Source organism: Schistocerca piceifrons, chromosome 1 (genome assembly GCF_021461385.2).
Source record: "Schistocerca piceifrons isolate TAMUIC-IGC-003096 chromosome 1, iqSchPice1.1, whole genome shotgun sequence".
NCBI lineage: Eukaryota > Metazoa > Arthropoda > Insecta > Orthoptera > Acrididae > Schistocerca > Schistocerca piceifrons.
The window spans coordinates 550,791,955-550,818,364 of record NC_060138.1 but is presented as its reverse complement, the minus strand read 5'-3'; the positions used below and the strand labels follow the sequence as shown (position 1 = coordinate 550,818,364).

General features: G+C 39.1%; 1 protein-coding gene across 4 annotated transcripts in view; it reads right to left on the bottom strand.

The window, feature by feature from the left end:
• Nucleotides 1–24,963, bottom strand: part of LOC124800645 (poly(U)-binding-splicing factor half pint) — a 119,198-nt gene extending 94,235 nt beyond the window's left edge. For 2 of the 4 annotated variants that reach the window (XM_047263011.1, XM_047263012.1), the window contains exons 1-2: nucleotides 24,731–24,963; nucleotides 23,690–23,774 (exon numbers count right to left, since the gene is read on the bottom strand). In XM_047263011.1, coding sequence (XP_047118967.1) covers nucleotides 23,690–23,774; nucleotides 24,731–24,778 — 133 coding nt within the window. In that variant the 5' untranslated portion in view covers nucleotides 24,779–24,963. Of the gene's footprint in view, nucleotides 1–23,689; nucleotides 23,775–24,240; nucleotides 24,473–24,730 lie in introns of those variants that run through there. The other 2 variants (XM_047263014.1, XM_047263013.1) reach the window with 2 other exon arrangements.
• Nucleotides 24,964–26,410: the final 1,447 nt, after the last annotated feature.

Here is a 26,410-nt window from a genome sequence, read left to right as displayed (position 1 = left end):
GCTCAGTTTTAAACAAGTTTGCTTTTTATCTACAACATGTTTTAAGGGCAGTCATGTCTTCGTGATGTGTGTTATAATTGCGAGAAAAAAGAAGCAAAGTTTAATTTCTGACTACCATAAAAAAGGTGTAGATGCAGGAAGTTAGACATAAAATGCACCTTTACAACCAGCTAGGTAACACACACATCTTTACAGACTCTTTGAACTAACAACATAGGAGCAGAAATGGACCTTCACATGGTGACATTCTCCTTTCACTCCTGCCAAACCAACAAAGGAGAAGATAAGAATACATAGGAAATGAAATCTCTGATTTAAAAGTTACATTATCAAAATTAAAGACCTGCAGTATTTGCTTGAGGAAGAAAGATTAGTTTTCAGTATCTCATCCATGAGTACATCATTTGAGATTATGAAGAAAATCCATAATGTCCTTTTCACAGTTGTCATGCTTTCTTGGGAATTCAATTCCACAATTCAAACATGAGTCTGCTATTATACCCATTGCAATATCTCTCAAATGGTTCGAATGGCTCTGAGCACTATGGGACATCTGAGGTCATCAATCCCATAGAACTTAGAACTGCTTAAACCTAACTAACCTGAGGACATCACACAAGGCCATGCCCGAGGCAGGATTCGAACCTGCGACCATAGTGGTTGCGCAGTTCCAGACTGAAGTGCCTAGAACCACTAAGCCGGCCAATATCTCTCACATTTTGCTTGAAGCAGTCACTGAATAGGCCTCAGTGGAAGGACTTAAGTTGTAAGATACCCACACCAAAAATTCGGAAGAAAATTACCTTCAGTGGGAAGACAACCAATAAAATTTCATGGGATGTATTAGTAATACTTCAAAAGACTTTTATGATAGTTAATCTGTGGATGAACGTCACACTAGTCCAAAACAGAACAATTTACATCACCCTATTCAATTCCCTTTCCCATAACTTATCTCATGGTAGAAATAACTGTAAACATAATGACTTAATAAATTCCAGATGGCACTGTGTGTGTGTGTGTGTGTGTGTGTGTGTGTGTCCAAATTCATCAACAATTTCTGTGAGTATTCTGGTATAAGGGACTGTCTCTGGAAGCTTGTTACAGAGTAGTAAGGTAATTATAATTCAGTTTGTTACACCAATTTGCAAACTTGAGGGCGAAGAGTACGGTGGACATTACTGTTGTAAACATCAAATACCAACGCGAATGGGACAGATTTGTTAACAAGGAAGACACTATACACACCATTAACATTTGTACTGCTCTGCAGCTACTTCCGGTGTAATACAAAGAAAAAGTGGGTAATAAAGAAAATTAAATGTAATTACTCCATTAGGCTATTGGAGGCCAAGGGGATCTGATACCAGAATACTGTGTGTATCCCTAAACACTGTCCAAAATTTCATAGAGTTAAGGTTGAATCTGTATATATTAAAATGACAGAAAGTTTGAATAATGGAGATATGGCTGCTATTCACCAATATTGTTTGGTCACAAAGATTGATGGGTTTGGTTTTCCTTCCTATTCAGGTCTTTTTCTTCTTTGTTATTTGAATTCAGCTATAATCTTCACTGGCTTTTCATTGTTCATCCAAAGGCAGTGCTGCAGTATTGCTAGGATATTAACAAGGTACATATCCCATTCAACTCAGCAAATTAATCTCCAAGTTCCTACTTTTGTTCATCGTAATATAATTCATTAGAAGAATTTCCAAGTATTGTAAGATATTTTACAACAGTAAAGTTATGCACAAACATGTCGAGCTGGATGAGTATGGCTATAAATACCTAAACTTCACAGAAAGTATTCTTTCATACTTCAAAACAATTTAAAGAAGCAGAATGGAAAAAATGCATCTTAAATGTGAACCAAAGAACGGAAAATGTGTCAAAGGATTTCAGTACAGCACTTACTACACCACTGGTAAAATACTTACATCTCAGTGTCACTTCCACAATCAGACAACTATAAACAAAATATCAATTCATTTATCAGTGGAAGTTTTCTGTAGTGTCTAGATTTTATACTTACATTCTGCTGTTCAACGGAGACTATGATCACAGACTCCTTTATGGGGAGAAAGGGGGGCAAGATTTCTGTTGCTTGTGCATTATATGTAAAGAACATCATTATTGAGTAGTACATAGTGACTACAAATACATGTTTATATTAAATGTTCTATTAACAATCCAGCAACTGCGTATCAATCTTTTTCCTATGCCTACGAAAATGACTTTCGTTGCCTTACAACACTGCAAGTTGAATGTTTATTGAAATTTATAACCCCTCAAAGTATTCAAGGTGTGGAGTACGAACAACAATGTGATGAAGAGTAGGATACAATATTTGTTATTTTTATTTATAGCCTACATTGGACAACTTATTACTTCAACAATGAATATAATGGACAAATCTTTAATGTGCTACAATATCACTGAGTTTCATTTCCTACAGTGGACTAAAGTAGACTGCAGGTAGAGTTTTAATTAATATTCAAACAACTGCTTGTGTACTATTATTTCCTCTGATGTTCATCAGCACAAACCTTGTTTCAAAAACACTTGGGACACCAGAATTCACCACCAACACCTGTGGCACCCTTAAATTATTCTAAGTTCTCTCTTTTTTCCTTTCCCTTACATTAACATTAGAAAATATGTAAGCAATTCGGCAAAACTGTTGCCGTTACTTAAATTCTTGCACATTCACACAATCACACACTCAGTCAAAATTTTGTAGTCCTTTCCACATTGATTACATGTGAATAAGGTTTCCATTCATTACTACAACTCTAAGAATACATTGTTAGAATGGAGGTACAAAGGCATAACTTCAGCAGTGAAGCAAAGTGTCGCAGTCACTATCAGAGCGCAATTTTGATAAGCCATGACACGGAAACACAATGGAGAGACAAAAAGGGAAGTTAAAGAAAAAAAATTACAAATAAAAGTTATCCTACAATATTCTCAATAACATTCTGTTTTGTGTGTTACTGTGACTTCATACTGTGATGCTGCCCATGAAGTCAGCTAAGCATGGTGTTCAATAAAGAATTTGTAACGCACAGAACTATCTGTATTTCCAATGAATATCTTTGGCTCATACACAAAATGTTCTTCAGACTGCTATGAAAATGCACTGCGACCTTTCCTGTTCAGCACAGATTAGTAGAATTTTGAGTATTCTTCCATTCGTTCCTGCCACATTAGCTTCACACACTTATTTGTTTCTGTGCTACTTTCTGTTTGAACTGCACTGCCACATGGACCAAGTTTTGTAAAATTGGCAGTCTCATAGTGTATACAGGGGATGGATGACTAAGACATTTGCTCCAGTTGTTAATACCAGGTGATCAAAAAGTCAGTATAAATTTGAAAACTTAAGTAACCACGGAATGTAGATAGAGTGGTAAAAACTGACACTCATGCTTGGATTGACATGCGGTTTTATTAGAACAAAAAAACAAAGTTCACAAAATATCCGACAGATGGCACTGGACAGCAAAACGTCAGTGACTGCACATGACAATCGTGTATAAAAGGAGCTGTAATGAGAGAGAGAATCAGATGCGCGAACAGTTGCAGCATGTTGACGTTACCCGAGAAGGTGCTTTTAGTGAAGCTGTATTATCAGAATGGGGAATGTGCTAGTTCAGCGTTACGATCCTATCACCATAGGAAGGGGATTCGAACGGGTAAAGGTCCGTTGACAAATGCAGCTGTGTCAAGAATGATTTCAATGTTCGAAGCCACGGGTTGTTTAGACGATAGACCCTATAGTGGCCGATCGAGCGCGAGGCGTAATGCTGCCAAGACAGTTCAGGAAGAAATGGAGACTGTAGCGGGTTCGTCTATGCATGGGGAAGTCAGCGCTCGTACAGTCGCACGTCGCACAGACATTCCATACATTACTGTTTGGTTGGCACTGAGACATACCCTCCGATGCTATCCGTACAAAATACATCAGCATCATTAATTGTTACCTGGCAATTTAGTGAAGTGGAGGGCATTTGCGGTGTGGGCATTTCAAAAGATGGCAGAAGATGACGATGGTTGAGTAACGTGTTGTGGACCGACAAAGCTCATTTCACACTCAGACGGGTCTGTCAACGCCCACAACTGCAGAATTTGGGCTACCGAAAATCCTAGAACTGTCATGGAAACTACATTGCATGACGAGAAAGTCACGGTATGGGTTGGATTTACCACATCTTCCATTATCGGGCCTTTTTTCTTCAAGGAATGCTTGATTCTGGTTTTGTAACTGCTACCGTGACGGGTGAGAAGTACGCCGATATGTTACAGAATCGCATCATCCCCAGCCTGGCTGATAAACACCTGCTGGAACGTACTATGTTTATGCAGGATAGTGCTCCACCCCATATTGCCAGACGCGTGAAAGGTCTCTTGCGCGCGTCGCTTGATGATCGTGTGCTCAACCGCCACTTTCGTCATGCTTGGCCTCCCAGGTCCCCAGACCTAAGTCCGTGCGATTACTGGCTTTGGGGTTACCTGAAGTCGCAAGTATACCATGATCGATCGACATCTCTAGGGATGCTGAAAGACAACATCCGACGCCAATGCCTCACCATAACTCCTGACATGCTTTACAGTGCTGTTCACAACATTATTCCTCAACTACAGCTATTGTTGAGGAATGATGGTGGATATATTGAGCATTTCCTGTAAAGAACATCATCTTTGCTTTGTCTTAGTTTGTTATGCTAATTATTGCTATTCTGATCAGATGAAGCGCCATCTGTCGGACATTTTTTGAACTTTTGTATTTTTTGGTTCTAATAAAACCTCATGTCATTCTAAGCATGTGTGTCAATTTGTACCTCTCTAGTACATTATTCCGTAATTTATTCAGTTTTCAAATTTATACTGACTTTTTGATCACCCGATGTAACTGATCAATAACCTTGCCTTGGATTTAACTCTGCAAGCTTCATTAGATATATCAACTGAATAACCATAAACTTTCACGTAGCAGGAAGTAGTTTTCTAGGCACCAAAGTCCCACAAAATATTTCTCAAATATGACTGGTTGTGTTTATTTATCTGTATTATGAAAGGTACCCATTTCATAGAAGTAACAAACAAGTGCATGTTCCAAGATTCACATACATGTGATAAATCTCTCTTCAACTTGACATAAGTGAGTGTAAATTTGATCAAACGTCTCACACTCCGTGTACAAGATAATTATCACATCTAACTACTTTCATTATCTTTGGATGTCTGCTGTAGCACAATTTCTTTTCTTTTTTGCCATTTCATCCCGTAAAGTTCAGCAGTAGTGTGATTATATTTCTATCTTGATGATGATGCGGTCCCATACTCCAAGGAGCATAGGGGACGATGTGGGAGACCAGCACCGCCAACTAGGCAAGGTCCTAGCGGAGATGGTTTGCCATCGCCTTCCTCCGACCATAATGGGGATGAATGATGATGATGATGATGATCATGAAGATGACACAACAACACCCAGTCATCTCAAGGCAGGGAAAAGTCCCGGACCCCGCCGGGAATCGAACCTGGGACCCCATGCGTGGGGAGCGAGAACGCTACCACGAGATTTTATCTGCTACTTTTCTGCAGAGAAAGGGTAATTTTTAAACAGCAGACATTACAGGGTACGCTCCCCCACTGCAGCAAATCTACATAACAACCTTCTTCCACTAGTTTATAACAGTCAATTTGCCCTTTTTAAATACATAAATTTCTAGCTCCTCAACTATATGGCAACTGTTTACCTTTATTTCTTCCATTATTTATATTTCATTCAGAACTTTACAGTACTGCACCAATCTCTTCATATTCAACTGAAACTGTACACGGATGTACACTTGAATCACATACTGTCAGCACATATGAAAAACTTTCTGCACAATTGGAACATTTAACAGGATGTGACATCCTATTATTCTCAACTTTTATTTTTGCAGCAGCACTTGTATGCTGTGCAATACTGCAAGTGATATTTTAACTCTCTGCTTCAAGAAAGATCTTATATATTCCAGCTTATTGCAAATTACAGAAATATATTCCGCGCGCGTGTGTGTGTGTGTGTGTGTGTGTGTGTGTGTGTGTGTGTGTGTGTGTGTGTGTGTTTCGGTAGCCTGGTTGAGAAACTCAAGACAACGGCAAAAACTCTTAGTCGTGAATCTGCACTGTGTATCATAACTGGCCTCTGTCTAACATATCTTACTAATCTTGATATACGTAAAAGTTTCAGCTTCATTGTAGTTCATATTTCAGTTGCCTCAAAAACTGTCTAGATGACCAGTTTCAACACTCTAAAGAGAGATTTATCAGGCTCAACAGGGTCACTCGGGGAGAAACAGCGATGATTTAAGCTACATCCAGTACAACTGTTTCATAATCCGTATGTAAAGACAGCAACTTCTTTTTTCACCAACATCACTGGAATGAACACCGATTTGCTGATCAATGTAGAAATTACTTATTAATGAACAATATTAAATACCATTGTCTTCAACAAAATCTGAGTTTGTTTGTGACAGCTTTGTGTATTACATAGTAATGACATTGATATATGGTTCTTTTCCTGTGCTATCTAATCGCTGGCAAGGAACCCCTTGCGTGCAAGATCACAAGTTTAATCTTTTGTAAGACTCGTTTGAAAATGTTGTATTAACAATGACAGAAAAAATACACTCCTGGAAATGGAAAAAAGAACACATTGACACCGGTGTGCCAGACCCACCATACTTGCTCCGGACACTGCGAGAGGGCTGTACAAGCAATGATCACACGCACGGCACAGCGGACACACCAGGAACCGCGGTGTTGGCCGTCGAATGGCGCTAGCTGCGCACCATTTGTGCACCGCCGCCGTCAGTGTCAGCCAGTTTTCCGTGGCATACGGAGCTCCATCGCAGTCTTTAACACTAGTAGCATGCCGCGACAGCGTGGACGTGAACCGTATGTGCAGTTGACGGACTTTGAGCGAGGGCGTATAGTGGGCATGCGGGAGGCCGGGTGGACGTACCGCCGAATTGCTCAACACGTGGGGCGTGAGGTCTCCACAGTACATCGATGTTGTCGCCAGTGGTCGGCGGAAAGTGCACGTGCCCGTCGACCTGGGACCGGACCGCAGCGACGCACGCCAAGACCGTAGGATCCTACGCAGTGCCGTAGGGAACCGCACCGCCACTTCCCAGCAAATTAGGGACACTGTTGCTCCTGGGGTATCGGCGAGGACCATTCGCAACCGTCTCCATGAAGCTGGGCTACGGTCCCGCGCACCGCTAGGCCGTCTTCCGCTCACGCCCCAACATCGTGCAGCCCGCCTCCAGTGGTGTCGCGACAGGCGTGAATGGAGGGACGAATGGAGACGTGTCGTCTTCAGCGATGAGAGTCGCTTCTGCCTTGGTGCCAATGATGGTCGTATGCGTGTTTGGCGCCGTGCAGGTGAGCGCCACAATCAGGACTGCATACGACCGAGGCACACAGGGCCAACACCCGGCATCATGGTGTGGGGAGCGATCTCCTACACTGGCCGTACACCACTGGTGATCGTCAAGGGGACACTGAATAGTGCACGGTACATCCAAACCATCATCGAACCCATCGTTCTACCATTCCTAGACTGGCAAGGGAACTTGCTGTTCCAACAGGACAATGCACGTCCGCATGTATCCCGTGCCACCCAACGTGCTCTAGAAGGTGTAAGTCAACTACCCTGGCCAGCAAGATCTCCGGATCTGTCCCCTATTGAGCATGTTTGGGACTGGATGAAGCGTCGTCTCACGCGGTCTGCACGTTCAGCACGAATGCTGGTCCAACTGAGGCGCCAGGTGGAAATGGCATGGCAAGCCGTTCCTCGGGACTACATCCAGCATCTCTACGATCGTCTCCATGGGAGAATAGCAGCCTGCATTGCTGCGAAAGGTGGATATACACTGTACTAGTGCCGACATTGTGCATGCTCTGTTGCCTGTGTCTATGTGCCTGTGGTTCTGTCAGTGTGATCATGTGATGTATCTGACCCCAGGAATGTGTCAATAAAGTTTCCCCTTCCTGGGACAATGAATTCACGGTGTTCTTATTTCAATTTCCAGGAGTGTATTAGCTGCTAATAACTCCCCAACTGCATCAGGAGGTCAACAGAAAATGAATGCCCGGGAGGTGCACAGGTCAACATTCTATGGGATCTATATATTACATTTCACAAAATGGACCTCGTCCAAAACAAACCATTAACTTGCATCACAAACACCACATGAAAAATGGCTCACCAGAGTGATCACAAAGATTCACATCATGAAGATCAAAGGCAAAACCCTTGGGAGTTACAAACTGTACATGACATTCAGCTAGATATTCACTCTCACAGAATGCATATAGAATATTGGTGTAACAGGGTGATGAGAACTGACTGAATGTGAAACAGTTGCTCATGGACCTTACTGTGAAACTGGCTATCCTTCAAGATGTAGCAGTAGATAGTGCAATAATATAGGCACGGAATTGTGGTTCTAGATGGCATGAATTGCAATGTTACACACTTTTCAGAAGGAATAATCTGCTCTGAAGGAATATGATTTTTCTACACAAACCAGGAATCACGCAAAAGCAAGTTTTTTGAGCAGCTATTAGCCAAAAACAGTGCTCAAACCACAGATTTAGTTCTTATATGCGCATTTTTCCATTCTTGCTTGCTGTTATGTAAATATCCCATATTGCCCTAATGAGTTCACACACACAAAAAAGAATCGTAGGGGGGAAATGCACCTACGACTTCTCGTAGCACAATAAATAATTTTCCAGCCAATTTACCATACAGATTAACAGTCGGTATAATTGTATACAACTGTGCTAACGCATTGATGTTAGTTGAGCTTGATAGAGCTCTCTTGGTACTCTTCTCAAGTTCCAGTGTTCCTTCATTTGCACTCCTTCTTTAATGCTGATTGGTCTTATCTCGTCTACAAATTTTTGGGTGAATTCTGCAGTTTACTGTGCATTGTCAAACTGATGCTTTGTTTGAAATTATGTTACCTTACATCTGCCAATACTGTAGCACTGTTTTAATTTATGCAACTATCTACTGCTACCCTGGAAATCACTGTAAGCTATGTTATGCGTAATTTGATGAGCATAATGCAGGTGGTCACTATTATGCACATCCTGTAAATTGTACGAGGATCTTTGAAGCGCATGAACAACAGTTTTTGTAACAAATGTGCCTTTCCTCCCTCTAAAATCCATAGTTTTTCTCATGCACTACATGGTCATACTGCTGTGGACTTACTTTAAATCTGTTCGTAACTATTTTTTACTATGCTTCGGATGATCATCCATGTACATAATTATGTTTGGTACCTACTACTTGGAAAATGATTGTTGTTTACTATGTTTCAATGGAGATGGGATTTTTTACTTTGTCAGGCAAAGACTTAACTACATGGCTGAACACCTGTTTCAATACCACTTTCACTTCTTAAGCAAATACCATCGTTTTACTCATGTACACTGCCCACACAGTCAGGCAAATACAACAACACATATCCCCCTGACTCACCTTGCAGTAATGCTAACATTTCATCTGCCGCCTCTTTCTCACTCTGTGAAATCCCTTTGATTCCTTTCCGTGTGAAATGTCAACTTCTGCAACTGTTAGTGTTGATATAATTCAAGTTTGCTTTGTTTATTGTTGCCATTGCTTTGTATCAACAACACTCGCACTGTAGCACTCTTGAGTTACTCACTGACTAAGCAGTTCAACTACACCCTGTAGCCTCATGCTGTGATCAGAATTTAATACCTCCAGTCACACCCTCGGTCGCCATTAGCAGCCAATATTATGGTTGTATGGTAGACATATATGGGGCATCCAATACGGTAAACATCATTGTCCTTTTGGCACTCAAGGGGGTTCCTTGTCAGAATTATAAGTATGGTCTCTTCCTTGTCTTCAAAATTACAATTTGTGACATTGTTAAGTTGTGAAATTTAATCAAGCACCAGTGTATTCATCATAAAAATACCTGCTGAGAGTTTGAAAAGTAATGCTTTTTCTTGGCAGCCCGCTGCTTCAAGACAATAAACAATGAAAAATGCGGTGGCACCGGCATGCAACCAGATAGTTACATTGCAGATGTATACAGATTGTTAAAGTACCCACTCACAACCTCAATACATTTAGCTGCCCCCCCCCCCCTCTCTCACACACACACACACACACACACACACACACACACACACACACACTTTACTATTTCTTTCTAAAGCTAGGAAAGTTCTCATTCTCTTTTGTGTCTGCCTGCTGATGACTCAAGTTTTTGCTATTTGGTGAGCGGGCCCATTCACCCCTAAATTATTTTAATTAAAATAACTGTAATGTAAGTATACTTTTGACATAAGACATAGCATGTTCTTTTTTCTTAACTACCACCACTGCTGCTGCCTACTGCAGTCCTAGACAAGCATCATCTATCCCACCAAAGGCAGGGCTACTTGTGAAAGCAGCCACGAGATATACAAACTAAGCTGCAACCACTGTACTGCATTCTACGTTGGCATGAAAACCAACGAGCTAGCTGTCCACATGAAAGGCCACCAACAAACTGTGGCAAAGAGACAGCTGGACCACCCAGTTACCGAACATGTTGCCCAACACACTATTCTTCACTTCCATGACTGCTTCACAATCTGTATCATCTGGATCCTTCCCACCACTAGCTTTCTTGAACTACACAGGTGGTCTCCCTGCAATACATCCCACATTCCCATAACACCTCTGGCCTCAGCCTTCACTAATCCCTGTACTTCTCCCACCTATCCTCTTCCTGCTCCCACTCCAGCACTACACAGCCTTCTATTCGGCCAACACACCCACTAGTCCCTCTTTTTTCCTCTCCTCTACTTCTTTTCTTTTCTGCTCCCCCCCCCCCCCCCAACTCACCCACCCCTTAAACCTCACGACTGCACCTAGCAGCCCTACCACGTCTCTGTCTGCTCCTACAGTCAGGAGTATTCCCTCCTCCCACCCCTAGCCTGTTATCCTTCATCCTTCCCACCCCATCTACCTCCTTACCTCCACCACCCAGACTGCAGACTGCTTCTTCCATTAGGAGCAGCTGCTCAGTTTGGCCACTGCGTGAAGACAGTGCTGTGTGTGTGTGTGTGTGTGTGTGTGTGTGTGTGTGTGTGTGTGTGTGTGTGTGTGTGTGTTCTACAGTAGGCGGCCTTTTGGCCAAAAGCTCCAGGTATAGCAGTCTTGTGTATTTCTGCCTGCGATTCAGCACCTCCTCAGTATGGTGAATAGCAATCTATCCCTTTTATAATACTGTCATTTTTCTCACTGAGTTCATATGGTTCACGGAGTGTGCACAAGAGCAGTCATGTGGGAAAAGAATTTCACTTTTCTTCAGGCATATTCATATTAGCAAATCTTACTTCAGTTTGAGCTTCCAATATTTTTCTTCTATATCAGCCACGAAATTTGTAGGTAGAGATTGCAGTAATGCCTATTGTGTACTGACGGTAAGGCTTTAGTGTTTTCAATGAACCAGTGGTTGCAGTGTTTCACTAATGGCTTTCAAAAGAATTGTTTCATAGCAATACCCAATTAAAGAACATCATGGATAAACAAATTATCAGAAATGTTGCACTTATACAAAACATGAATGGGGTCAGCAATATCATTAACAGTTCACTTAACATCAAAAATGTATATATCATCACATAATTTGCACGCAGGCATGATGTCATCAACCAGCCAATGACATACTGGATATACACCCAGCAAACACACCCATGTTATACGGAGCAACTCTGGTGAAGTCTGTGTACAATAGTAACAGAAATTCAGTAGTTTTATCATTTTATGTTATAGTCACAAACCCAGTGAAAATTTATGATTCCAACCACAGAAGCCAACATTCATACTGCAATATAAGTTCGAGGGGGGGGTGGTGGTGGTATGAATCCATTTTCCTTCCAAAAGACAATGTTCTGGTGTCATCTTTCCTTCGACAATACCCAAGTGTCTGGGGACTTCAAAAGCAATGCTTAGAGATAAAAAAAAAGTAATCAAGAGGACATGACGTTTGTAAAAAAAAGTAATCAAGAGGACATGACGTTTGTAAAAAAAAGTAATCAAGAGGACATGACGTTTGTATTTTAACCAACCAGTTACATGTAATAATCAGAGCACACAGATGTGATTTATTTGAAGAAAGGTGGCCACTTTTATTGTGGTTAAATGAGAGTATCTACTGGAAACAGACTACACATTTTTAGTGCTTCATTAAATATTTTGTGTAATCAGCATTAAGATGGTGTAAAAGCAGAGTTAAGTGTCAAACCAACCTTGCACACCACAGAACAGAAAAAAATATTGCTCTCAACTTTACAATTACTATCAGTAATCTGAGGGCAGAAGGCTTGAGAACAATCTCAGGTTGATTTATTTTCTGCTACATGGCTACCAACCATCAACCCCCAGATGTCAGTGGTAAAACCATTTTCAGCCATGAGTAGTTGTGGCTGATCCTCACGGCTGACCTGAAAGTGCTTGACTCATGCAAATGCAAACAATCTGAAAATATTCTAACAAAATGGAAACAATTCAACAGTTATAATTAGAGTGCTACCGCACACATTTAATTCTAAGACCGGTGGTGAACAGATATTTCACATCAATGGCACAAACTGATTCGACTTCCAACTCACAACACAAGCTGAGACACGGAAAAGTGCACAAACTTCCCTTCAGAATACAACTGGGTTATTACATGAATAATATGTTGGACCTAACCAGTTACTGCAACCAGATTAAAAAGAAAAGCTCCCATCTGCACTACCTCCTGTAACTACCTTTCCTGTAAGCATAACAGGGCTGCGACATTCACAAACAGAACAACACACACACACACACACACACACACACACACACACACACACACACACACACACACACATTTTTAAGCAAACAACACACACACACACACACACACACACACACACACACACACACACACACATTTTTAAGCAAATGAAGACTTGTGAGATCAGGCATCCAGACACAAAGAAAAGTAACTAAAATCATGGGCCAATGTACCTCCCCTCCCTCCCAACCTCCACCAATTCTACGTTAATATGGTGGTAGACTAATCTGTAGCATAACTTGGAGGTGTAGGTTACATTAGAAAGTAACAATCCTGTTATCGTGAGGGAAATAAAGGTTGTGGTAACAAATTTATCTGTACAGTAGCCTGGTGTCTAAATCTGCACGATATTTGATAAGCAGAGAGCTGCTGGGATTCCCTAGGCATACAATTTACAGGTTGCTTTTAACAACAGCAGTTTATTTAATGAACTTCTGATTACATTCAGCAACTTCTGAATAAGCAAAAGAAATTCCCTTGCTCGCATAGCCTGACGAAACTGTATTAAATATTAGTGTATCATTCTTCAAACCTTTCTTCCAAGCAAATACATACAAGAATTGTTGCCTTCGAAAGTCCTTATTACGTAGCTGATAGACCCTTGTTCAGTCAATAACTGAATTAACCACAAGTGCAGTTGCTGCTGTGGCCATTCAGACGAATATAAGGAAACATGACAATGTCATACAATAAATAGTATTTGTATGCACTTGCAAAAGGAAACCTGATGTAAACTTCCTATCTTGACTGTCAAAATCTGCATCTGTAGTGGAGACTCATCACTGCTCCTCTTCCATAGCACAAACCAGTACTCCTCATTCCTTTAACACTATCTTAGTATCCTTTTATTAAAGTCCCTTCCAATGGCTCTCCACCTAGTCTTGCAAGCGTAGTATACATCAAACAATCTATCAACTGATACAATGACTTGTGTTCATCTATGTGAAATGTTGGTGTATTCCAGTAGTTTACACAAGTAAGTAGCCAACTGACCATAATCTCTCCATCATCTGGCATATTCCAAGAAACTGATTCAAGTTGTTCTATATATCAAATGATAAATCTACTTTCCAAAGCACTTAATCTTTTTGTTCCCATCTGACAAGGGAACCTCCCCATCACACCCCCCTCAGATTTAGTTATAAGTTGGCACAATAGGTAGGCCTTGAAAAACTGAACATAGATCAATTGTGAAAACAGGAAGAAGTTGTGTGGAACTGTGAAAAAATAAGCAAAATATACAAACTGAGTAGTCCATGGGCAAGATAGGCAACATCATGGAGAGCGTGAGCACAGGAGCGCCGCGGTCCCATGAGCAGCTGCAGAACGAGAGGTCCTCGGTCCAAATCTTCCCTCGAGTGAAAAGTTTACTTACTTTATTTTTGCATAGTTATGATCTGTCCGTCCGTTCATTGACGTCTCTGTTCACTGTAATAAGTTTAGTGTCTGTGTTTTGTGACCGCATCGGAAAACTGTGCGATTAGCAGACGGAAGGACGTGCCTCTCCAATGGGAACCGAAAACATTTGATCGCAAGGTAATAAGTCAACTGATTCCTCCACAGGAAAACACATCTGATATATTCTATATGACACTGGTGACGGCATATGCGTCACATTACAGGAATATGTTGTAGACCCACCTAACTTGTACACTTGGCAAATGGGTAAAAAGATTCTTCTACCTTGCCCGATTTAGGTTTTCTTGTGGATGAGATAATCACTCCCAAAAAAGTGATGAAAACATAAGAGTTTGTCACATAAACTGAAAATAAAAAATTAAACTTTTCACTCGATGGAAGGTTTGAACCAAGGACCTCCGGTTCCGCAGCTGCTCACGTTACCACGGGACCACGGCACTCCTAAGCTCAGTGTCCTAGATGTTGCCTATCTTACCCATGGACTACTCAGTTTGTACATTTTGCTTATTTTTTCACAGTTCCACACAACTTCTTCCTGTTTTCTCAATTGATCTGTGGAGAGTTTTTCAAAGCCTATCCACTGTGCCAACTTATAACTAAATCTGAGTGGGGTGCGATGGGGAGGTTCCCTTGTGAGTAACTTGCAGCAATTATAATATTATCTATATATAATAGAAGATACACACTACCATCTTCCAAATTACCCACATACAAATGTATGTCAATATTTGATCAAGTCCAATACTTTTGTCACACTTTCAAATGTTACTTCCCATGGATACCACTGTTCTCAACATAGGCAACCATGCAACAAGGGCATTAGTTTCCTCTATCATAATCCTTCATCTAAGAACAGTCTTGTCTTATACCTTTCAATCTCTCCATCTTTATTAAACTTAATTTTGAAGACCCATTTGCTGTCAATTGGCTGCTTCACTTGAAAGCACTCTGTCATCTTCGATTTCTCATTAAGTTACAATAATTATTTTTTTCACTGACCAGTTCCTCCCATCATGTGTCCCTCGCACGTCTTCATAAGCGCCCACGAACATCAGCAAATGATTCAACATGCAAGGCCAGTACTGCAGAATTGTCAAATGATTCAACATGCAAGGCCAGTACTGCAGAATTGTCAAATGATTAAGACATCCTCGGTTTCCCGTTGCTTTGAGAGCTTTCAGCTTTTCAGGCACCATGACCAATTCCCTTGCTTTTCCTTTTTTTTGTATTCTTCTCATTTTCCTTCTTCTCATGAAAGCCATTGTTCACTTGTTGTCCCATCAAAAGTGAATTTTATTTCATTAAAAACTGAATCCTTTCCTGAAATTATTTTCATCAGTGCTGGACACCAGGATCTGTACCCATTAGGACTACAGGCACTAAAAATGCATCTGGAAGTGAGTGAGAAACATTTGAACTACATGTTTCTTTGCAATTTTTAAAAAGGCTACACAAGCAAAAACCTTCATCTTCAAATTGATATTTCTTCCATACCATAGAGCTGCTAGAACCTTTCCTTTCAATGCTGCAGTTGGACACCATTTGTGATTTAGACTGCAGCTAACACTGATTCTGTCCAGTAACTCCAGTCAAGCTTTGTTATGAGCAGCATCCAACACAACCTATCCAAAAGATTCCTATTTGGACATTCAGAAACCTCATTCTGCTGTGTGGACTCAAATTGAGCTGCACATGTCTTCACACACAGTTATCAGGCTCACTCGATATATACTCTAGCCTTTTATCACAACAGGTGGCATTGCTCCAAAAATTTTGAAAACTTTGGTACCTCTGTTTTCAGAAAAAAAAATTGTCAACAGAGTAAGTCATCCAGTTGGATCACTATGAGTAAGTTCTTGTAGTCTACTTTTTATTCTTCATGTTCTATGGGGCTATGACTGTGTCTATTTCCCTCTTTAATAGATGTACAACACAGGAGCATCATATATTATATTATATCCACCAAAGGACAAATGTGAGTTTGATAGATTTTCATATGGTTCCTGAAGCAACGTTCCAAGCAGTGAAGCCAGACTGTGATGAATCTTTCTTACTAACAGTCTAAATAGGTGCTGAAACTATGTTTCAAATCTTATTCAGTGCTCTACAGAGCCTGTTTAGTTACTTTGCCCAGTTGGTTGTACTGAAAACCAGCACAATTTTCTGGAGAATGCTGTGTGTTCAATAATAACAGTTATCTTTCACTTGTGATTTGTATTTAGGGGAACAGCTTTCAAAATTATGGAGGAAGAAACTGCTATAGGAGATGATTCAAGAGGAAACCAAAAGAGGGACAAGAAAATCAAACAATCCCATCAACTTAAATGCGAGTCCATTTATGTAAAAATAAATTTTATTATGATACCAGTATGACTGCTCACACCACCATGCCAGTACGGGGGTCACTTCCACTGCTGTAATATACCAGCACATTTCCTACTAAAGGACAAAAATGACATTACACAAAATTGAACTGAATCAGCACATTTCACTGATAATTGTTAAATGAGACACTGACCAAGAACTGCCACTATGAAACCTACATAAATGAAGGGCCAACAACGGTACCTTTCTTCAGAACTGAAGATCAGTAAGTTGTTCAAAATGTATGATGCAAGTGCATCAAGTGAACTGCACGTAAAGTCGTTCTTTTAGAAAACAGTCAGCTCAAAATTTAATTTAGGTTCCAGAACACCTGCCTGAGGTACTACCTTAAAACATCTCAAGTTGGCAACAGCTGCACAATGTGAAAAATCACAAAGTCCGACTAAAGTTGGGAACTCTTACATTACAGGCAAAGGCTTTTCATCAACTTATGAGGAAGAAGCCCATAATTAAACAACCCTATGCTCTGGCATGCAGCAGATACAGGTTCTTCCAAAACCATAAATTAATGGGGCCTATTGCTCACACACAGTGTAGCAGAGACAGACAATAAAAAGCCGCACTTCAATGCCTGGAAACTAAGCTGGTTAAGGTACTGTTGAAGTTGCTTCAGGTCTCTGACTTTCTGGAAAAGTTTGAGCTCCTACTGATAATGATTACTTGAGGGTTTTTACGGATGGCTGTGGGAGGCAAAATAAGAATGCCCATGTGGTGCACACATGCTTTGATTTTCTTTCTTCTTAGAAAAACTTCTCAGTAACTGAAGGACATGAACAGTCTTTTTTCCAGTCAGAGGTCACTAATTTCTTTCCGCTGATGACGTCTTTGAAGTTTTGGTGAAACATGATAAGAACTCATACTGACATCGAAAGATTACCGCAGTGCTGATAAGTGTGTATGTTCAGTTTACATTTTAGGTGAGGACTGAAAAGTGAGTGACTACAAAGCACTCAGTGAACATTTTAAAAAGACAGACAGTATCAGTGGCACAAAGCTAAGTATGTTATAGGTGCCACAGATGAAATACAGAGTAAAAACAAACAAAATAAAAAATCAAGTGAGTGAAGCAAAGAAGACTGACTTCAATAATCTACTATGTAAACATTCCGAGGATGACTGGGGGAGCAAAGGAGGTATAGATTTCTATGCTATCACCAACAACTAGCTGCCATAGTAACTGGCAATGAGTAAGAAGTTAGTACATCAGCTAGTGGCTGCTAGAAAGGAAGAGCATGGCCATTCTGTACATTCTATAAAGCAAAATGTTTAACCAGAAGATTTAGATTTTGGATAAACAGTCTCATTATCTTATCTTTATCTTAGAAGAAAGATTAAGGAAAGGCAAACCTACGTTTCTAGCATTTGTAGACTTAGAGAAAGCTTTTGACAATGTTGACTGGAATACTCTCTTTCAAATTCTAAAGGTGGCAGGGGTAAAATACAGGGAGCGAAAGGCTATTTACAATTTGTACAGAAACCAGATGGCAGTTATAAGAGTCGAGGGACATGAAAGGGAAGCAGTGGTTGGGAAGGGAGTGAGACAGGGTTGTGGCCTCTCCCCGATGTTATTCAATCTCTATATTGAGCAAGCAGTAAAGGAAACAAAAGAAAAATTTGGAGTAGGTATTAAAATTCATGGAGAAGAAATAAAAACTGAGGTTCACCGATGACATTGTAATTCTGTCAGAGACAGCAAAGGACTTGGAAGAGCAGTTGAATGGAATGGACAGTGTCTTGAAAGGAGGATATAAGATGAACATCAACAAAAGCAAAACAAGGATAATGGAATGTAGTCGAATTAAGTCGGGTGATGCTGAGGGAATTAGATTAGGAAATGAGGCACTTAAAGTAGTAAAGGAGTTTTGCTATTTGGGGAGCAAAATAACTGATGATGGTCGAAGTAGAGAGGATATAAAATGTAGGCTGGCAATGGCAAGGAAAGCGTTTCTGAAGAAAAATTTGTTAACATCCAGTATTGATTTAAGTGTCAGGAAGTCATTTCTGAAAGTATTCGTATGGAGTGTAGCCATGTATGGAAGTGAAACATGGACGGTAAATAGTTTGGACAAGAAGAGAATAGAAGCTTTCAAAATGTGGTGCTACAGAAGAATGCTGAAGGTTAGATGGGTAGATCACATAACTAATGAAGAAGTATTGAATAGGATTGGGGAGGAGTTTGTGGCACAACTTGACCAGAAGAAGGGATCGGTTGGTAGGACATGTTCTGAGGCATCAAGGGATCACCAACTTAGTATTGGAGGGCAGCGTGGAGGGTAAAAATCGTAGAGGGAGACCAAGAGATGAATACACTAAGCAGATTCAGAAGGACGTAGGTTGCAGTAGGTACTGGGAGATGAATAAGCTTGCACAGGATAGAGTAGCATGGAGAGCTGCATCAAACCAGTCTCAGGACTGAAGACCACAACAACAAGTCTCATTTAATAACTGAAACAAGCATTTAAATAATACAGTATGTTATTAAAGAATTACAACAAAGGCAATGAATTTCAATAGCAAATGATTAATGGGAATATTTTTATTGTGTAATAGCATGGTTTTTCAACATTTTAGTTTTATATAAATCCCATTAATATCAACTGGCACCAAGAAGAATGTCATGAACACTATACTTTAGAATGTTCACCAAGAAATTTTTTTGGACTAAAATATTGTTCTATGATACAAATAAATTATCTATTTACCTTATCAATTGATTTTCTCTATATTTTAAAAATTACACTAGCAAACAATAACTGGGATGAAATTTTTATTAACTGTACCAATCACTCTAATTAGCTCTCATTTCCATATTAAAGGAGAAGCATGGTGTATTTAACCATAATTATATTTTATTAGTATTCATTGATAATCCCTTCCTATATAGGCTTCAAAATTCCACTGATTGTAGACAGACTGCTTAAGTTTCAGGTAACAATAGTTGTGAGTACTTTGTTACTATTTTTAGCCCACACTCATAGCAATAAGAGTAGTTTCAGTATTTTACAAACTGTGTTCCGTTCATGCTCTGGAAGAACAAGTCAATGCGTGTTATCATTGTAATTTCCGATTCAATATGTCTCACAAATGCATAAACACTTCTGACAATTTCTGCTACATTTACAGACAGCTTAAATTGAAATCGCAATAGAGGCTAACAATGCCACACATTAAGAAGGCGTACAGACTAGTCTGCCTGTGAAATCAGAGACAATGACAAACCTTGAGCTCCTTAAATTGCTACATATCTTGCCTCTCAAATCTTCATTTGTGGGTGAATCGTAAAAGATCTTCCATTGGCTTTGCTATATCAACAATCTGGCAAGAACCATCAAACCTCATGAATGATTATTACTTTTGTATGACTACACTGTTAACACAATGTATTTCCAAGAAGAAAAAGTCTCCCTTGACATATCCTGTGTGTGTGTGTGTGTGTGTGTGTGTGTGTGTGTTTTGTAAGAACTGGGTATTGAAGGTGATGGTGCAGCAATACTTTCACTTACTGGTCTTGTCATCACATTAGTAACTCTTGAGTCAACCTTCCATGTTGAGTCAATTTTACTGCTTCTGTTAGTGAAGCTAAAAGACGAATATCCTATGTATAATTTTGTGTATTCACATTTGACTCATATCTATGCAACGACAATAGTCACATTTTCCTTTTGAACATCATCTTTGAGTTCTCAAATACTACTCGCAACCCTTTCTGATTCTAGTTTACATACCTGGAACACATAGCTGAGGCTTGAAACTGATATGAGTATCTGTAACCGAAATACCAGTTCTTGCTATTTACTGAAGTTATAACCTCAACTTCACGAACACATTCACCATACAGGAATGTTCTACTTTGCAACATTTCTTTTGAATGGTTTTTGTACTGTACATTACTATTTATTACAAATTCTAGCTCTGGCATCCAAATACCATTTAATACCAGTTGCTGTTGGTGGATTTTCATGACTAACTACAAGGGAGTTACTCTCTTACCACCAGGTTACAACTGCAGAATTTTTTCTGCATTTTCTTTCATTTTTCACAGTGACTTTGTAACCCACAGCAACACCACAAAAAATATAACTTAATACCTGTGTTATTTTACTGTATACTGTTACCAGACATTGTTTTCAGCCCTTAATGAGGAGAAAAAAAAAGTTGATGACATTTCCTCTTCATATCTTCAACTAGAAGTCGACTCTTCTTGAAATCTAGAGTTAATGTATTTCGTGTTTCTAGAGCTGCGACTAGGTTATAAAAAATCCAGAATTGTTGTCAACAACAGATGGTAAAAACTTGTTTTTCTACTCTTGCTCCAGATTACATCAAGGTGTGGCAAAACTTTCAGGAAACATTCTCATGCAGAGGGAAAAATATGTTATATGATGTGAGGTCCAGAAGTGCTTTCTCACAACATTAGCACCCAATTTCTACAACTCTTCAACACAACCATGTACTATGAAACAAAGCTCCACCTGTAAACAGCACATTAAAAGTGTAGCAAGGGTTGGCACATTATTGAATGAGCCATTCTAAGAAGTGTACCTGTGCAGGAAAATCAGATCATTCCTCCACACTGTACATGGTACAGATACAACAGGTTCTCATATAGCACTCTCCATACAGTCATGTAGTCAACATAACTTATAGCAACCAATTGTGTTACACTGACACTAGGCATATCATCAACTGCATCACTTGCTGTCCAAAAGAATCTTTCATAAATAAAAGCACACTTACTCCAAAACTTTTTCCTGTTTATAACAAGCCTCTTAAAACACCTTAACTCTATATGGGAATGAGCAAACAGTAAAATTTGATCAAATGAAATACAATCCTGTTTTGACAAACATTTCTACTCCACAAAAATAGAAGCAAGTGCCTTACAGGGTGCAGACACACACACAGATGGCTGCTATAGACCAACAGTATTTTGTAAACTCTCTGTAACATATGTTAACTACAGAATGAGTAAAGGAAAGAAGTTCAGCACAGTTTGTAGGAAATATGTACACAGACCATCATAGTGAGAGGTGTACTCACAGTCTCCCACAGAGCAGCAAAAAGGTCTCAATCTTTCAATTCTCACTGCACTGTGAGCTTCATCACAGTATTGAGTGGTGGCTGTGTTGAGCAGATTTTTTCCACACATTTTATAATTTGAATGGAGAACACTAAAAATGTTCACCAAAGGCTACTAATACAATATCGTTTCCATCACAAAATTTGTATACAATTCTTCACCTATCTACACTATCAGTATGTGATTTGCCAACTAAGTAGTTGTGTCAACCTTAACCTCCCTATCTCCAAACTTCTACAAAGTGGATGCATCACTTGCTTATGATAAAACCTCAACCTCAGGTTTGCTTGAAACAACTAGCCCACTGTAAAAGGCACTATAGAGTAGCCTTCTGAGGTTCAGCTTGTGAACAGTCGCACATAGTTTGATTGTCAAACTTCTTAGGTTCATTCCATTTCAAAACAATTACCGATAATGCTAAATGTATTTATGAGCAATATTTGTTACATGCACAAATGTAGACTCAACATAGAGACACTTATTACCCAGTTGACAACACTGTTTAAATGCAAGGATTCCATATTTTGTATCTGATATAAAAGCACATAATAATCTGATACGACCACTCTGCAAAAGATGTTCATGCTATCCTTATTATGTTGACTAGCTTACACTTCATAAATTTCAAATATATACTTTTATCCATTACATGCCTAATCACATGGATCACTGCACTTTAAATTTAATGTAGCTCTAAGCTTCAGAATTAGATTTTTCAGAAGCACAGAAATAAGTACGGTATTTTATACTTTTTTGTCCATAACAACCCAAAAAAATATTGTGTAAGAGGACAAACCTGATGGAAATTAATTTTTGGTCAGACCACAAGTTTTATTATAAAAATCAACAGTTCAAGAAACTAAATGTGGACTATTCTCTATTTTATTAAGTCTTGAAAGTTTCAGTCTCTCATCTGAGGGAACAGTTGTTCTAGAACAGTGCTACTGAAAGTTTTCAACCCAATCTACAATAACACTGCAGATATAATACAGCAATAAAACCCATATCTAAAACCAGAAACATTTACTTGATCACAGTACTTACAGCAAGGCTTTATTCAGAGAAAAGCTCTACACACAAACTGTACAGTACCACTTACAAAGTAACCAAATACCATGGAAGTAGGTTTTACAACTAGCTGCCACTCAATTACGATCTTGATGTCAATATGAATAAATAATTTTCTTACAGTATAATCCTTAATATGAGACATTGAACTGTTTCAATCAGCATTATTTTAAATAATACTAAATACTTATGGAACAGCTCAAAAGCTAAATGTATTTCTTAGTTGTACTTCAACCGATTCCATGAAAAATAAAGGAACATTAGTGTTAAACATCCAATTAGATGTTAACACTCTTAGAACCAATCAGCATTCCTGCTGCGGAAGAACTGGACATGATTCAGGCATCTGATAACAAAACAGCCCATCTGTATTTACAAATTGGTGAAATTAACAGATTTTTTTTACTTCAGCCCCCCCTCCACAAAAACAATAACTAGAGCAGCAACAACACCATGATACAATTCTCAGCAATCAGTAATTACTGAATGAGCCACATTCCAATTAATCAGCCTATCACAATTGTGTGCAATGGAAAGGTGAGCCCATATTTCTCCACTGGTAGTTAACTTAGTGGATCACTTGGTAATGGCTTCACAGATATCCTGTAACAGCTCAGAAACAGAGAGAGACGTTCGAGATTAGTAAATCTGTGATTCTAATTGATTCTTGTCCCCCTAAAAATAATGACCCGTCACATGTGAACTTCAAAAACAGTACTTAACATTACTTCTCAGTACTCTGAAATGAGATTTCCCCACACAATTCTCACTATTTTATTAGGAACAAAGAAAAAAATATTAAATAACATACCCTCCATCCTTGATCTCTTCATCGATGGCTCCATCGTATCACCCGAAGGTACGGCTGACTGTGGGGCAGGAAGCTGTGGCTGACCCTACAATAAAATTTAGTTACAATTATTTTAACAACTATCCTCCTTGGCAACTAGGGCTCAATGTGTACACAACTGCAAATTTCCAAGTGGGCTATGCTTAGTTTAACAACACCTAGAAGTTACACAGACAAACCAATGTTCATTAAGAGGTCTACACAAGTAAAACTAGTGGCAAATTACGTTAGCTAAATAAAGTATCTAAACTACGGGGAGTTAATCAATGAAATGTAGGCTACTGTCCGATTTAAAATAATTATGACAGTAAACAACTTTAGGAATTAAGAACAGCAGGTGCGCTACAAATGTAGTAGGCACTATTCTTAATCATTGCACATTTCAATCTTGCGAAGAGTTTCTATATTAAAGATCTCACTGCGAAATTCTCCGAAATTAATCCGAACCGAAAGTGTACTACACATTTTTTGTTGACGCATCCTTTAGACTAAGCATTTCTGGCGATACTTACGTCAGTTATCTGCATTGCAACGTACAGAATAGCCCTGCTAAAGCAACTAACAAATCCACAGATGCACAAAACTGGTCAATTTTTCTACTCTTAAGTGGGGCTGGTACCGCACTATCAAAGCCTCCCACTGTATCAACGTGTCTTATTGATTGCGTAAAATTCAAGAAATTAATTTAGAATCTGATGAATGAAACTTTCCAATTCTATGTCAAACCTAGCAATAGCTTGATTGATAACTTTATACCTGAAACGCAAAACTATTTATGCAAGGTTCTGTTCTTTCCCTTGAACGCATACAAGAGTATCAACATAAAATGGCGGCCATTTTATCTAACAAAAATCCATATGGCTCCCCCCTGTTTTTCAGACTATCAATCACGCATGAAGAATTCCCGGTTTTCACGTAGATACATCACAACGACGACAAACTGCGTGAAATTTGTCGGGATAAGACGTTTACAATAGAAAAATACATCTGCCCTTTACTTACCACAGCAACTGCCCCATTCATCGACGAAAAGTTAGGTACCATGGCCATATTTCACTAAATTTACGAACAGGAAGTTCTTCAGACGAACTCAAAAGATCTTTCCTCCATAGCATTGCACAAAAAGGTTTTCCAGTGTAATCGATCTCTACTGTTCCGTTTTACTTAACTACCAAACGTCTTTCCGAAATGATTGCGGACTTCTCCCAACCCATACAAAAAAAAACTATCGAACAAATAGTATTCAGCATGTTCCTAGTAATATCTGTGGCTTGGAAGTTGACAATGTCCCATTTTTCGTAATTGATTCTTACGTAAACTACCGCTTAATATTGCCAAATAACCATAGGAAGAAGACTAAATTCAAAACAATTTACTAACTTTATGAAATGCACTGTATTTAATATACAAAACGAAATAAACAATCAAATTATTTTGACGAAAAAAAAAAATAGAATCAAAGATAAGGGCGTAGCTATGTAACTACGGGCTCTTGGGCAAAAATGAAACTGAAGCCACTATTTAATCCTTAGCTTCCCAGTCATTTTATAGTCACACACTATCCCAGCTGCGGTTTGAGTGACTGCTATATTTGAATAGCCATAAAAATTGCTTTGAGCAGTTTCAGTGGAATAGTTTGATTTTATGTAAGAAGTTACACTAATACCAGACAAAAATATATATTCAGATAAATTATAAAGTTTATTTTTACGAAAAACTGCATTTAAACAAAAAACTACACAAAAGGAGCGTAATGTTTCATGATAACATTAATGCTACGAAAATAAATATCTGGCACTCTTAAATTTTATTGCTTATTACACATGTAATGATAAAAACACAACACTCCCACAGAACATTCAAAAACTGAAAATTACATTAGTACGTTTTAGGTGTTTAGTTTCCTTCTCAGAGCTTTTCTTTGCACTGGCTGGAAATCTTTGTGGAGATGTGTTGTCAGATTGGCTTTTTACAACAATGTCAAATATAAGACGTCTTTCTCTTATTTTTAGGGTCACAGGTGCAGCATGTTTTGCGTTTTTCAAACGTTCTACAACGACTTCCACTCTTGATTCTGCTACACACAAAGCAGGGTGAAGCATGCACAAAGTTCACGGGGTATGTGATACTTTTTATCTGTGGTGTCACCAACGACTTTACAGTTTCATCAAAAATTGATGTATTAAGTAACTGAGTATTGTCTTTGTAGGAATTGTGAAAGACAAATGCATTCACCCCACATCCAACATGTGGAAAAATAATGCCAATGGACATCGTTGGAAGAGGTTTCGACGAGCAACGATATTTCTTTGGATCTAACGTATTTCTAGCAGAACCTCTAGCTAAAGATTCAGTATCCACACTTCTGTCTTCATCATTTTGATCACTTGTTTCATTCAAGGAACTTACAGGTGGCAAAATAAAGTCATCTTCGCTTTTGCACTGTTCCTAAACTTTATTATGTCCAATTTTCAATTTCTTTTCCATTATCTGATCAACCATCGCTTTCTAAACTGTCCTTAATCCATTTTAAAACAGTATCCTCAAAGCCAGGGTCTGGTAAACATGAACATTATACGAAGACCTGGCTACTGATTCCATAACACAAAGTCCCAGGTGCGGCCTCAGAGACCATTAGCACGAAAGAAGCTGTAATAGTATAGGTCGACGACACATTCAAGT